Source organism: Stylophora pistillata, chromosome 11 (assembly GCF_964205215.1).
Source record: "Stylophora pistillata chromosome 11, jaStyPist1.2, whole genome shotgun sequence".
NCBI lineage: Eukaryota > Metazoa > Cnidaria > Anthozoa > Scleractinia > Pocilloporidae > Stylophora > Stylophora pistillata.
In genome coordinates, this window is record NC_142529.1 from 16,526,166 (window position 1) to 16,537,634 (window position 11,469).

At 36.4% G+C, this 11,469-nt stretch overlaps 1 protein-coding gene across 4 annotated transcripts; it reads right to left on the minus strand.

The window, feature by feature from the left end:
• Window positions 1–2,130: 2,130 nt before the first annotated feature.
• On the minus strand, window positions 2,131–11,469 carry LOC111347013 (putative glycoprotein hormone G protein-coupled receptor). Of its 4 annotated transcripts, XM_088739229.1 has the most exons (7): window positions 10,605–10,905; window positions 9,534–9,668; window positions 7,848–9,297; window positions 6,333–6,452; window positions 6,021–6,227; window positions 4,465–4,536; window positions 2,131–3,890 (listed from the first exon to the last, which is right to left on the minus strand). In XM_088739229.1, the coding sequence occupies exons 5-7, from the start codon at window positions 6,221–6,223 to the stop codon at window positions 2,543–2,545; spliced, it is 1,623 nt and encodes a 540-aa protein (XP_088595355.1). In that variant the 5' UTR covers window positions 6,224–6,227; window positions 6,333–6,452; window positions 7,848–9,297; window positions 9,534–9,668; window positions 10,605–10,905; the 3' UTR covers window positions 2,131–2,542. The 4 variants fall into 4 exon arrangements, with proteins under 4 accessions (XP_088595355.1, XP_088595356.1, XP_022810000.2 ...); XM_088739230.1 differs by lacking the exon at window positions 7,848–9,297; XM_022954265.2 differs by lacking the exons at window positions 7,848–9,297; window positions 9,534–9,668; window positions 10,605–10,905 and adding an exon at window positions 11,344–11,469.

The following is an 11,469-nucleotide window of genomic DNA, read 5'->3' on the forward strand; positions in this document are numbered from 1 at the left end:
CAGTAAAGCACTATTTGAGCAATAGTGAAAATCAGACCTGAAAAAAATTTCAGGCCTGTACGGGATTCGAACCACTGACCTCTGCGATACTAGTGCAGCGCTCTACCAATTGAGCTAACAAGCCAACTGGGAGCAGGCCATCAAATTAATTCGACATAAACCCGTAGATGATAAATCAAACAACAACAAACATATGAAACATATGTATGAACTGCGGTTATGAAACGTATATATGCACGATCCTTCGCAGTAAAGCACTATTTGAGCAATAGTGAAAATCAGGCCTGAAATAGTGAAATAGACCTGAAATAGCAATAGTGAAAATCAGACCTTTTTTTTCCAGGTCTGATTTTCATTTTGATTGTCTTTATGATGTTACAGAAAGAGATTTGCTTGTATTCTGGGAGCCATGTAAAATATGACAATGATTTAAGCTGAAGTGTAGTTTGATGTTATTTCCTTCTATTTCTCTCTTTTTATTCGTACGATTTCCACGTTAGAATTCTCGTTAATAATACCTTTTTCATTTAATTTATGCTAAATTTTGGACGTTTCTTTAACATCCTTTAAATGGCTTTAAGTAGTCTGTCGAGAATCATGCAAACAAGAACTAGTATGAAACTTGATTTTCCTCTTATTACTTTCGATGAGTCTTTGGACAACGCGATTAGCCATGATCTAGTAATGGCTTAACCCACCTTATAGAGTTTGTGGTTCAATGAAAGTGCATCAAAGCGGAATATCTAACGGTCTGAGGTTTGTTAGCTGATGGGGACTTGAAACTTTTTCTTTCTCCCACGCTCTTTACCAGAAGAAAAAATTCATCTCTCCTTATTTTGATGATCTAGCTCAAAATTACTGCGATCTTTCTTATTCTATCTAATTTTATCTCTAATGTGTCTATACTTGCGATCCTGTAAGCACGCGTAGCGCACACCAACGTTGAGATTTTTTCCCTCCACTAAGAAATCAGTGATATTTGTTATCATACCCAACAAAAAACTTATTACTGCCGGAAATATGCCCACTAATATATATATATATATATATATAGTCGTTAGTGGAACTCTCAGGCCAACTAAGGTGCACCGCGCCAGGAGGATCAATAAAGATTCGCAGTCCAAACCTCACAGCAAACACGAACGTAGAAAGTTTAAAAAAAATTGCGAGGATGGACAACTTCTGACGTAAAAAAATTTAAAAAATTGAATAAAAAACGTTTCGGTCAGAGACCTTCTTCAGTTATTTACAACTCTTGAAATAAAAAAAGAGCATTAAATAGGATCAAAGTGCTAATGATTATGTAATTACAGATAACGACTAATGAACTGGTGCTAATAAAAAGGTAACAAAAAACCTAAGTTTTCGAGAATTCTATTTTTCGAAAATTTGAATTTGCTATAATTAATTTCCCATCTTATATTAGGCGCTACTAACTGATCGTTCAAAGGTCCTTTTCTTGGATTTGTCGGCCCTTTAGGTGTGGACTTTGGCCAGACTGTATTGAGCAGGGAATTTTTGCAGATGCCCCAAATTTCAGAATCAAGGTCAGACACAACTTCAGGAGCTATGTTCCCTACTCCTTGCAATAATTGTGTGGGTTCCTCTACTTCCCCTGTTAATCAGTTCTAACAAGATGCAGGAAACGGGGCCTATGGTTTTTTCGTCCTCATCCGAGAAGGCTAGAATGTCTAACCATTTGCAGATGTCATAGCAAAGGCAGTACATTCTCCTAAATTATGTTAAGACCCTTGGGCTTGTACTCTCGACCTCCAGCACAGCAGTCCGGCACTCTATAACATGAGCTAACCAGGCATAGATTTTGTTTGGCGCTATTATATCCAACGAATCACCAAATTCCTACTTGTGCAAATAGTTGCTGTACAGCCGTTAACGATAATGAATACAACAAAGCTGGGATCGTATAATTATACACTGAGGTAAATGATGCCTTCTAAAGAAATTTGGAAAGATTGTCATCTTTGAGTGGGAAATGATGATCAATACAAATGTTTAGCGGGTTTAGAAGAGCTGACATGTTGAGCGTCTTTCCTTTGAAAGGGCAAAGCGAAAACCAATAAATATACCTTATTAGATGGTTTGACATATCACAGAAAAGACACCCATGACTCAAGTAATTTTGCTGTTGTAATTGTTTGCTTTAACCAAAGCAGAAGCTATTTTCAACATCAAGTTGTGACTCACGATGTTCTGCGACTGTTGGGCTAGATTACTAAGTTGTCTTTAAAAGTGGCGGATCTAGACTCATATTTTCAGCCTATTTGAAGACAGTTTCGAAACGCTGGGTTACCGTTTGAAATTTAAAACTCGGTAAGTAGTAAGTTAATAGCAGAGATAAATATTTCATGGTTTTGAGGCTTTTCTTTTTGTAGCATACCTCTTTAAACTAATTTTTTTCTCAAAGGCTGGTGCCTACAAGTTCAATTTCCAGCCGCTGAATTATCTAGTACTTGCCGCTTAAAGATGTGTTTTGGCATCTACTACAATTTATCACTAATACGTTTATTTCCATCGTTTTTTCCTATTGAAGTTTCATATTGTTTCCGGCATTAGATCTTGTATCGGCCGCAGATCTGTAGCTGACTTGTTGAACAAAAGTGGTGTTTGGATGAATAAGACGATGCAATCTATGTTTTAATGTGACTCGAAACCTTCTGTCCCTAAATGCATAGAGAAGAGGGTTTAAAAAGGAGTTGATGCTAAAACAAACAGTTGTTAATGAACCGACTAAAATTTCTCTGGTCGTTAAGGAAACGTTGTTGAAGGTCTGGGTCATTAACCACAACACGCCAATAAACACTGGAACAAGAAAAAATATAAAATTGCTGACGACCAAGATTGAAATCTTTTTGGCCAGTTTTCCATCTCGCTTTACACCCATTCGGTTCCCTGACTTCCTCACATGAACAAAAATATGGAGATACATAGGAATTGTAATGATGTACAACAGGAATCCATTTGCGACGACACTAATGCTGTATGCAAACGAATGAGGGATTCCCTTCGCAGGCTGAATTGGAAGGCAGAATGTAGTCGTGGTGTACGTACCCACACCGAAGAATGGTAGGGATGCCATAAATACAGCTATTGTCCATGAGGTAGCCATGCAATAGAGGCATAACTTTGTTGTGACAGAGATACTTGGTCTCATAGAGAAGATAATTGCTATGTATCGTTCAGTAGTCAGCAGCAATGAAGACAGAGCCGCTCCGAATTGCCCGACAACCCACACAAAACCAAGAGCGGGACAGAGAGAGCTCATCACGCCAACGAAGGTTTGATACGTCACTGCGTGACGTGATGACGTGATAACAAGGGAATAAACTCCTAGGAAAAAATCACTCATGGCTAAATTTGCGACTAACAACATACAAGGTAGTTTTCTGAGTGTTTTCGTGGTAGCCATAGTAAAAAACACGGTCAAGTTGAGGATTATTATTAATGGAGTTAACAAGTATTCAACATATAGAGCTTCATTGGCGCTGTCCCAGCATCGGTGCATTGGAATTACCGTCACCTCTGAAGCGAAGCATTTTTCATCGAAAATAATTATAAAACCATACTTGGCAAATAGGCGAGATATTGACTCGACGACGTAGCGTGAACCACGACAGAAGGACTTTGGATAAATGTCGTACAATCCTTTTTGAAAACGCGTTACGTTTATGTGAGTTTGATTCTTTACAAGTGTCCTGTTGGTGCAAGCGTTGCTCCAAGTTGCACCAGAGATGCGTTGAAGCTTTGGCGCCTTTAGAACGTGTATAGGAGGAGCAAAGACGCTCATAGTCACCAAGGAAATCGCTTCGAGAGAAGGTAACTCCTGAGAAATATTCCCATTCCAGGTCTTCAGGTTCTTGAATTTGAGTTCCCTTTGAGAAAATCAAACCAGCGATCAGTCACTAAGATTCTTCACATTTCATGCGTCATCCTACTGAACTAGCGAATATTAATCGTTAGTATATACCACACAGGTGAATAGTGCTTTTCGTGCACCTTGATTGGCTAGTTTGGGAAAGGCTGGCCAGTACTCTTGAGCTCCGAGCAGCCGAAGAGACAAATCAATTTTCTGTGAGTTATATACTACAACAATCATTTACCTCCGTGTCTGTGAAAGTGTTGGATATTTACTTCGCCAGTTCACGGCTTGGAAAACATCTACCACTATTCACCTCCACCTCGATGAATAATGATTAGATATGGCAACGATCATGTGGTATACAACTGACAAGTTTACAATGTTTGTTTTTTTTTCGTTTTTTTTTGACATTATGATTATTGGTCGACCGCAGTATAGTGATCCAGGATACGTTTATTTAACAGATTTTTGAAAATATATGAGTATGCTTTGAACAATAAAAAGTTGTCATGCCAATAGGCCAAGGGAGAAAAAAAGCGAATAAACCTAGAAGGTATGTTCAATTATAGGTTATTAAAAATACTTACAAGTATTTCAAATTTGTGAACTTGACAAATGTACCTTCTGGTATATTGGTGGCATTTTCATCTATGACTGATCTAAAAAATATAGTATCATTAATTAAAGGGATACTGTTTGTTAGAAGACTTTAGCATAATTCATTCTATCTTGATCCAATGATAATTCAATAAACACAAGCTGCTTCTTTTTGTCCCATATCTTAGTAAAATACTACTGCTGTTCTAGTAGGATAAATCTTTGTGTACCGGTTCCAGCTTAATTGCCCAGGAAAAGATTTTTTGCCTTTTTTTATTTTTGTTTGTTTTGTTTTGTCTTGTTTTGTTCGGCGGCCAAATTAAACTAGTTTTAATATGGCTTACAATAAAAATAGATAGAGAGAACAAGATAAGAAAAAGAAGGATAAATCAATAAATCAGAGAACAATAAAGCTGGTCTACTACAAAATGCCTAACTGAAGAATTTGATAATACTGCGAGACTGAAATATTTTTTCAGCATTAAAAATGGTTCCTGACATTAAAATATGCCACTGCTAAAGACTTCTCAGACGGGCGAATCGTATGGTAAGAAGAGGCACAAAGGTTTAAGAAAGCGAATGATCCGATTACTAGATTTGATTCAAATGAGAATAAAGTTGAGGGAATGAATTTTTAATTTGAATTTTCATTTGCTCCTTGTGATATTTTAGTCCTTTCTACAGATTGCTTGTAGTGATAACCTTGATTTAAGTTTATGACGCTCAATCGAAGAGTGCAACATGGATCTTTCGTCTTTAATCCGCCTTAGCAAGGATGCAAAATTCTCTACTGTGGCCCTTACGACAATTTTCAAAGATGATTTCACCCTTCATCACCTCCATTCAATTCTCTGGTGATCCCTGCAATCTGATTGGCCCTCAGAAATGGTATTCTTTCACTTTAACACAATATTTTGCTCTAAGTCGCATCTTTATCCCAGCCAATTGACCCCTTTCATGAATGACTGCCGGATTAATAAATGTTCTTTTATTTGAATTTAAATCAGCCTTTCTGGCTTCGTTCTCCAGTACAAAATTTAAAAGAATACATTATCTCAAGCGAGGCCAGAAAGGCTAATTTGAATTTAAACAAAAGAATCTTAATCCGGCAGCCATTTTTGAAAGTGGTCAATAAAAAACCAATACTAAAACAAATCAGTCAATCCAAGTTCAACGCTGGTTTAAAATAACTAATCAAATCGCAGGAAAATAAAAACAAAAACAAAAAATTTTGTCTCCAAACTTTTCTTTCTTTTCATCTGTTCCCGGTTCCTCATTTTTTATAAACTGGATCTACATGGGAGCAAATAAATTCCTGAACTGACAAAGATTCTGTATCTTGGCGATTCAATTTTTCGATTTTAAAATGGAAGTGATCGAATGGTTGTTGAACTTCGTCTTGTGCAATTTTAGTCTGAAATCACAATTATTCTGAGCGTTCGTTTGATTTTGAAATCACGCGTATCATTTTAGAACAAATTGCGCTCCACTCAGTTCAATAACCATTGCATACCAAAGAAGAATGAAGCAAAGATGATTTACATACAGAGCTACGATTTCTCCTGACTTCTTTATGGAATGGCTTAAGTCGTATTTTACGTCATTTGTATGGCAAAGGACTGTCACGTTGTAACTAGGATGAGATATGCAACGACAGATTGGCGTGACACACATATCCGCGACAGACGCTGATAAAAGAGGTGACAAAAAGACAGCCACACGTAAAAGTGTGAGGATTTGCTTCACCATGCACCTGTTGGTGGAGAAAGCAGTTGACGTCAATTAGCCTCTTCGGGAAACATGATAAGTAAGCATAGTAGAGAATCACCCACTTGTTAAAAGTATGCTTTAAAACTACCTGGTTGTATGATTCCCAAAGGATTCCAATTCCGTCGAACAATACTTCACAGCGTTTGCCACCAAAGTAAGAGGAGTGTCAAGTGGAATTGAAATTCAGGGGCTTATCGTGACCCCACGGCTGAAAAGTATAATCAGAGGTGTATAAGTTTTCAGTTAGTTTCAACTATGATTAATCCCACTGTAAATCTTTTTAGATTTTCGGTTCAAAAATATGTAACACCGAATACTAAACATTGAAATATTCACAAACAATGATCATTTACAGGAAACATTAGCCTTACCTTTTGCAAAAACAAGGGGGCAACCCAATCAAGTAGCTAGAGCTTTGAAATGGTGTGTTTACTTTCCGTGTACCTCTGTCTTTCCGTACACGTCTGGGTTTATCTATCTATTTTACCATATCCGTCAGTTCGTGTGTCTGTCGATTGGGTCGTTTCTCTGTCTGTCTGTCTGTCTGTCTGTCTGTCCAAGTCTTGTTTATTCAACGAAATTCATGTCATCTTGTCTTCAGGGTCTTGGAGAAATGAATCAATATCCCAAAATTGTCTTATGAGAATTTCAAATATCGTGTCCTGGTGAGGGGAATCCAGTTGTGGATTCTCATCGGCAACAGTTTCGACAACGCTAGAGTAAGGCGGAATCTGTTGCAAGTCCAATTTAGAGTCTTCAGTCTCAGAGGACTTGCTCTGGGGCTGAAGTGTCTTCAGTTATAGCTACCGATTGCCTTTGGACTTTTTCAATTTTCTCCTACATTTACAATGCACGATAGGTTTCGACTCGCTGAGCAGAAGTTATCATCAGAGTCACGTAATGGCGATCACCCAAAGCGATCAAGTCTTACTGCACCCAATCCGAACGCAATGACCCCGAACAAAATATCTTCCCTTTCGGTCCCCCTCACCAAGTTGATGTGTATCTTATCATATATGACCTGTGCGTTTTTAAATTTTAAAAAGCCCAGGCGCGATTATAGACGCCGGTAAGACGAGCGCGTACTGGACATTTACAATAAAAGTTTTACATTATAAAAACATAAATAAATAAATAAAAACCTTTCGTTTGGTTCCTCGAGCCAAAAAAAATAAAAGAAACTCGCAATAATCGAAACACGGAACATATTTCATTACTTCTGCATTCCTTTAAGTTTAAGTATGCAATAAGTATTCTCAACAGAAAACGCAACTGAGCCGTGCGACTGTCGAGCATCTCGGCTTTTTTCCGGACCAGCTCGCGCTTACCTGTTCGGACCTGCGTTAGCCTTCTTTATGGTTTTCTATAGGATTGTGTGAGCAGGCATAACGGGTCATAAGTTAAAAAATTTCTATCATAGCTCAACAACCTAGGCCCTTAATGAGCGAAAATCCAAGTGCAAAACTTCCGTCAGATTAAAAACGCAAAATAGCTGTGGAATATGGAGCGAACTTTTGTGCCGATTTGAAAGCAAATACAACTCTTGTCTTTGATGTAACAATATACCTAAGAAGGGGAGAAAAACAAGATGCAATATTCTCACCTTAAAATATAAAGTCTATAATAACTGCAGCTGCTAGATCTGGTTATCAGGTTCGAGAAAGAAACGATTTTACAGTTTCTACTGGTAAATGAAACCTAGAATAATAAATCCCAAGCATTGCAAGTTAAAAATGCATGTAAACAAAAATGACAACCACATCAAAAAGTTTTTTTAGTAGTTACGGCAGGTGCACCGTGTTTAAATTATCTAAAAAGGCTTATATCAGAGGATGTCATAACGGATTGAATTTCAAAATTGCATAAGGCCAAGGGGTGATTATCGATCGTATTATGAATAATATTGTGAATAGTGACTGAGTATAACAAAAGAAGAAATCTATATTCAAATTCATTATCAAATTGTAAACATGGCAAAACGTTCTTGTGTCCAGTGTTAACCTCGCAATTTCAGAGACACGATAGAAGTTACGTTTGTATTTTTGGACTTAAAAATTTGAAACTCCTGTCTCAATTCTCAAAATGGATGTACGAGTAGTAATTTTTTTAAGAAATAAGTGAATATCATGAAATAGACTTTTCTATATCGAAAACTGATCGGGTTTTGAGTGTTTTAACTAAGTAGCTCAGCAAGGTAGAGTAAACATGTAATAATTATTTTCTGGAATAACAGCAATGCTTCACGATTCTTAATCGTATCGAAAACTCTACGTTGCATGTTCCCCCAATTTGATGGCAGTTCTCGACTGAATCATTCTAAAACACACTTTTTATGAAGCAACAAGACACATGATTAACAGCCCTAATCCTTAAATATTTATAATGAGAATTATATTTCAAAATGTATTTCAATAAGGGACGGGGCGACACTGATGCCCAACAATCTTCGATTTTATAGCAAAACAAAAAGAGACCGACCAACTGGTCAAAAATTCTGAGAATACCGAGTTGACACTTATTTTTTAAACATCTTTAATTTGTTTATACATCAATAAACCACTTCGAAAAACGAAAAAAAAGATAATGTACTGATTATACATGGGCAAAATAACTTATTGCAAGAGAGACGAATTGAGACTGAATAAGTTAAGCAAAACTCGAATTATCAGGTAATGGATGGCATAAATTTCAAAAAGGAGGCGATTGAGACCGATTATGGGGTGACGCAAACAAAACTAAAAGATTTTGACATACTATTCGCCGCTTTGTACAAACAATATGCTTTCCCTCAATTCTAAAATGCTAATATTTCAATTTTGAATCTTAAACTATAATCGTACTCGTGTATTAATACTCCCAGATGCTTGTGTGCTTAAGTTTGTACATTACATTCGTAAGCCTGGCAGGAGTACATTTTATATTTCGTCGTTAAATTGGTAATAACAATCATGATAACAATAGTAATGATATTCATAATGATATACTACAGTGACGCTCAAAATGATTGTGGAAAATGCCGACGAAGGAATATTGATGAAGTCAAGGATATGAACCTGTGAATATATACAAAATGGATTAAAACTTAGAAAAACAACAACGAATAATAAAGATCAAAACTTGGCATGCAGGCATTACACCAACTAGTATATTACACGGTGTTTCAACAGCTATGCTTTAATTGCCTCATATTTCATGATTATCATGAAAGGTTCGATTTTAGAATTGTCTTTCGCTGAATATTTGAAAGAGTGACAAAGACGATGATACATTTCTGAATATCAGAGCTCACCTCAATACTTTCTTTGCACGTGGTGCTGTTCCAGGAAATTTTGATTTTGAAACCTTCATTGTATTTGGTGCTATTACATTTCGCACTTAATGTTTTAGAAAACATTCCACACTAGAATATCCTATAGCGACTCAACTGTGAACACAATAAAAAAAACGTACTTAACCAATGAATGATTAATTTTTTTCCACAGGCGGTTTGAAAAACAAATGCAAAAATGAAACAACTCGTGGGTTATTTTTACAGCTTGTCATGAACAGTTTACAAGCGCCGGCTACATACGGCGTTATTAATTTCTTCAAAGGGCGAATTTGAAATCGGGGCATTTTTATTCGCTACACTTGAAAAGAAGACGTGGCGTGGAAAAAAAACCTGTCTGTGTTCAGGGCCAGTTTTTATTTTAGGATACAAGTGCGGTCCGAGAAGAGCAACACAGCCACATTGAACGTTTGTTTAAAATTTATAAATCAAAAACCTTTCCTTTTTCTCTTTAAAAAATAAAAAAATAATAATTAACACACTATTGTCAGTCCTAGGGTTTCGTGCATATAGACTCCTCTTTATTTACAAAAGACTATGGAATAAAAATTATAATTGCCTTCTTTGTTTGCCGAGAGAATTCTTATATTTATCGTTGAAAACACCCTTCAAAGTTATTATAAGTTGTAAAAATTTTGCAATGAAGTTTAAGAAATAATAGCTTGGAATTTCCAGGGATAATCTTGACTCTAAATTGCACTTTGATACTGAATATCGAATAACCTCGTTAAGAAGTAGAACACCAATGTGGTAATTAGTAAAATGAAAAAGTTGCGGCTTCTGGCAAGGCAATTCGGCAAAAAAAAAAAATGTTGCCAAAACTGCCCGCCGTTCTATGATAAAATTAACCTTGAAAAAAATTAATACTTTCACACACTACATCTTCCTTTCTAGCAAGTATTATTCGAGAAATTTAGCAAAAAACACTAGTTGTAACGACATGTTGTAGTGTTAATCTTCCTAGATAACGAGAATGTGCCGCAGTCGGTTATACACACAATAAGAATTTGGATTCAGAATTCTCGTCAGTACCTTAAGTCGGGCTTCGGCTGTTTCTTGAAATCTCTCACCAAAAATTTAGCCTATGTTCTGCACAGACCTCTTGTGTCTTTTCCGTGAGCTTAATGGCTATAAATGCGATACTTAACATTTATTACGGGTAGATAACATCGTAGAGATCACTTGTAGGTCACGAAGGCCATAGGAAAGGATGTAAATACCACTACGTGTGACGTCATGCGACAGGGTTTTCGAATGTTATGCCATTAATAAATGAAAGTTTCCATCGCTGTGTAAATTTGCTATTATTGTTCCCATTATCTAGAATTCTCGGAAGGAAACGAATACTTCAAATAAAACACTTTCCATAAAAATTACACTAATAGAAAACATCACGTACTTTGTTATTCAGTAAAAATATTCGTTTGAAATAACAAAAATGTTCATAGCTTTCTGGTGCAATACAAATTCTTTAAAATTTAGAGGCAAACATGCGATTTTATCATAAACAAAACTTTACTTTCTAGCGATTTCAGAAGTGTCAGTTTGTATGTCTTCCAGTCCTGCTTATTTGAAAATGACATTTATGACGAAAAGGTTATTCTCTGCAGGAAATCCGTAAATTGATGCTAGAAACCCCAAATCTCGCTGACATCTATAGACGTATTCGCAAAGGTATATTTGCATATTCTTATCTTGAAAATGATCACAAACGCAATTGGCTACTAAAACATGAATCAGCTTATTTTGCTGGGCTAGTGTTTAAACCTACCTTTATCATTAGCTTCGAACAGTTTATGCGTTCAAATAGAGAATGTAGAAAAATGTTTAAATCTGATGACCCCGAAAATCACTATGCTGCCTGGAGGCGAAGCAAAAATGTTTCATCCTGTGTAAA

What these genes read in the sequence shown, in the direction of transcription:
- LOC111347013 (XM_022954265.2), bottom strand. Translation starts at nt 6,223, where the DNA reads ATGGTGAAGCAAATCCTCACACTTTTACGTGTGGCTGTCTTTTTGTCA. An exon ending in TCAGGAGAAATCGTAGCTCT is followed by an intron (nt 4,537 to 6,020) that starts GTATGTAAATCA and finishes TATATTTTTTAG; the next exon opens with ATCAGTCATAGATGAAAATG. An exon ending in TTCACAAATTTGAAATACTT is followed by an intron (nt 3,891 to 4,464) that starts GTAAGTATTTTT and finishes ATTTTCTCAAAG; the next exon opens with GGAACTCAAATTCAAGAACC.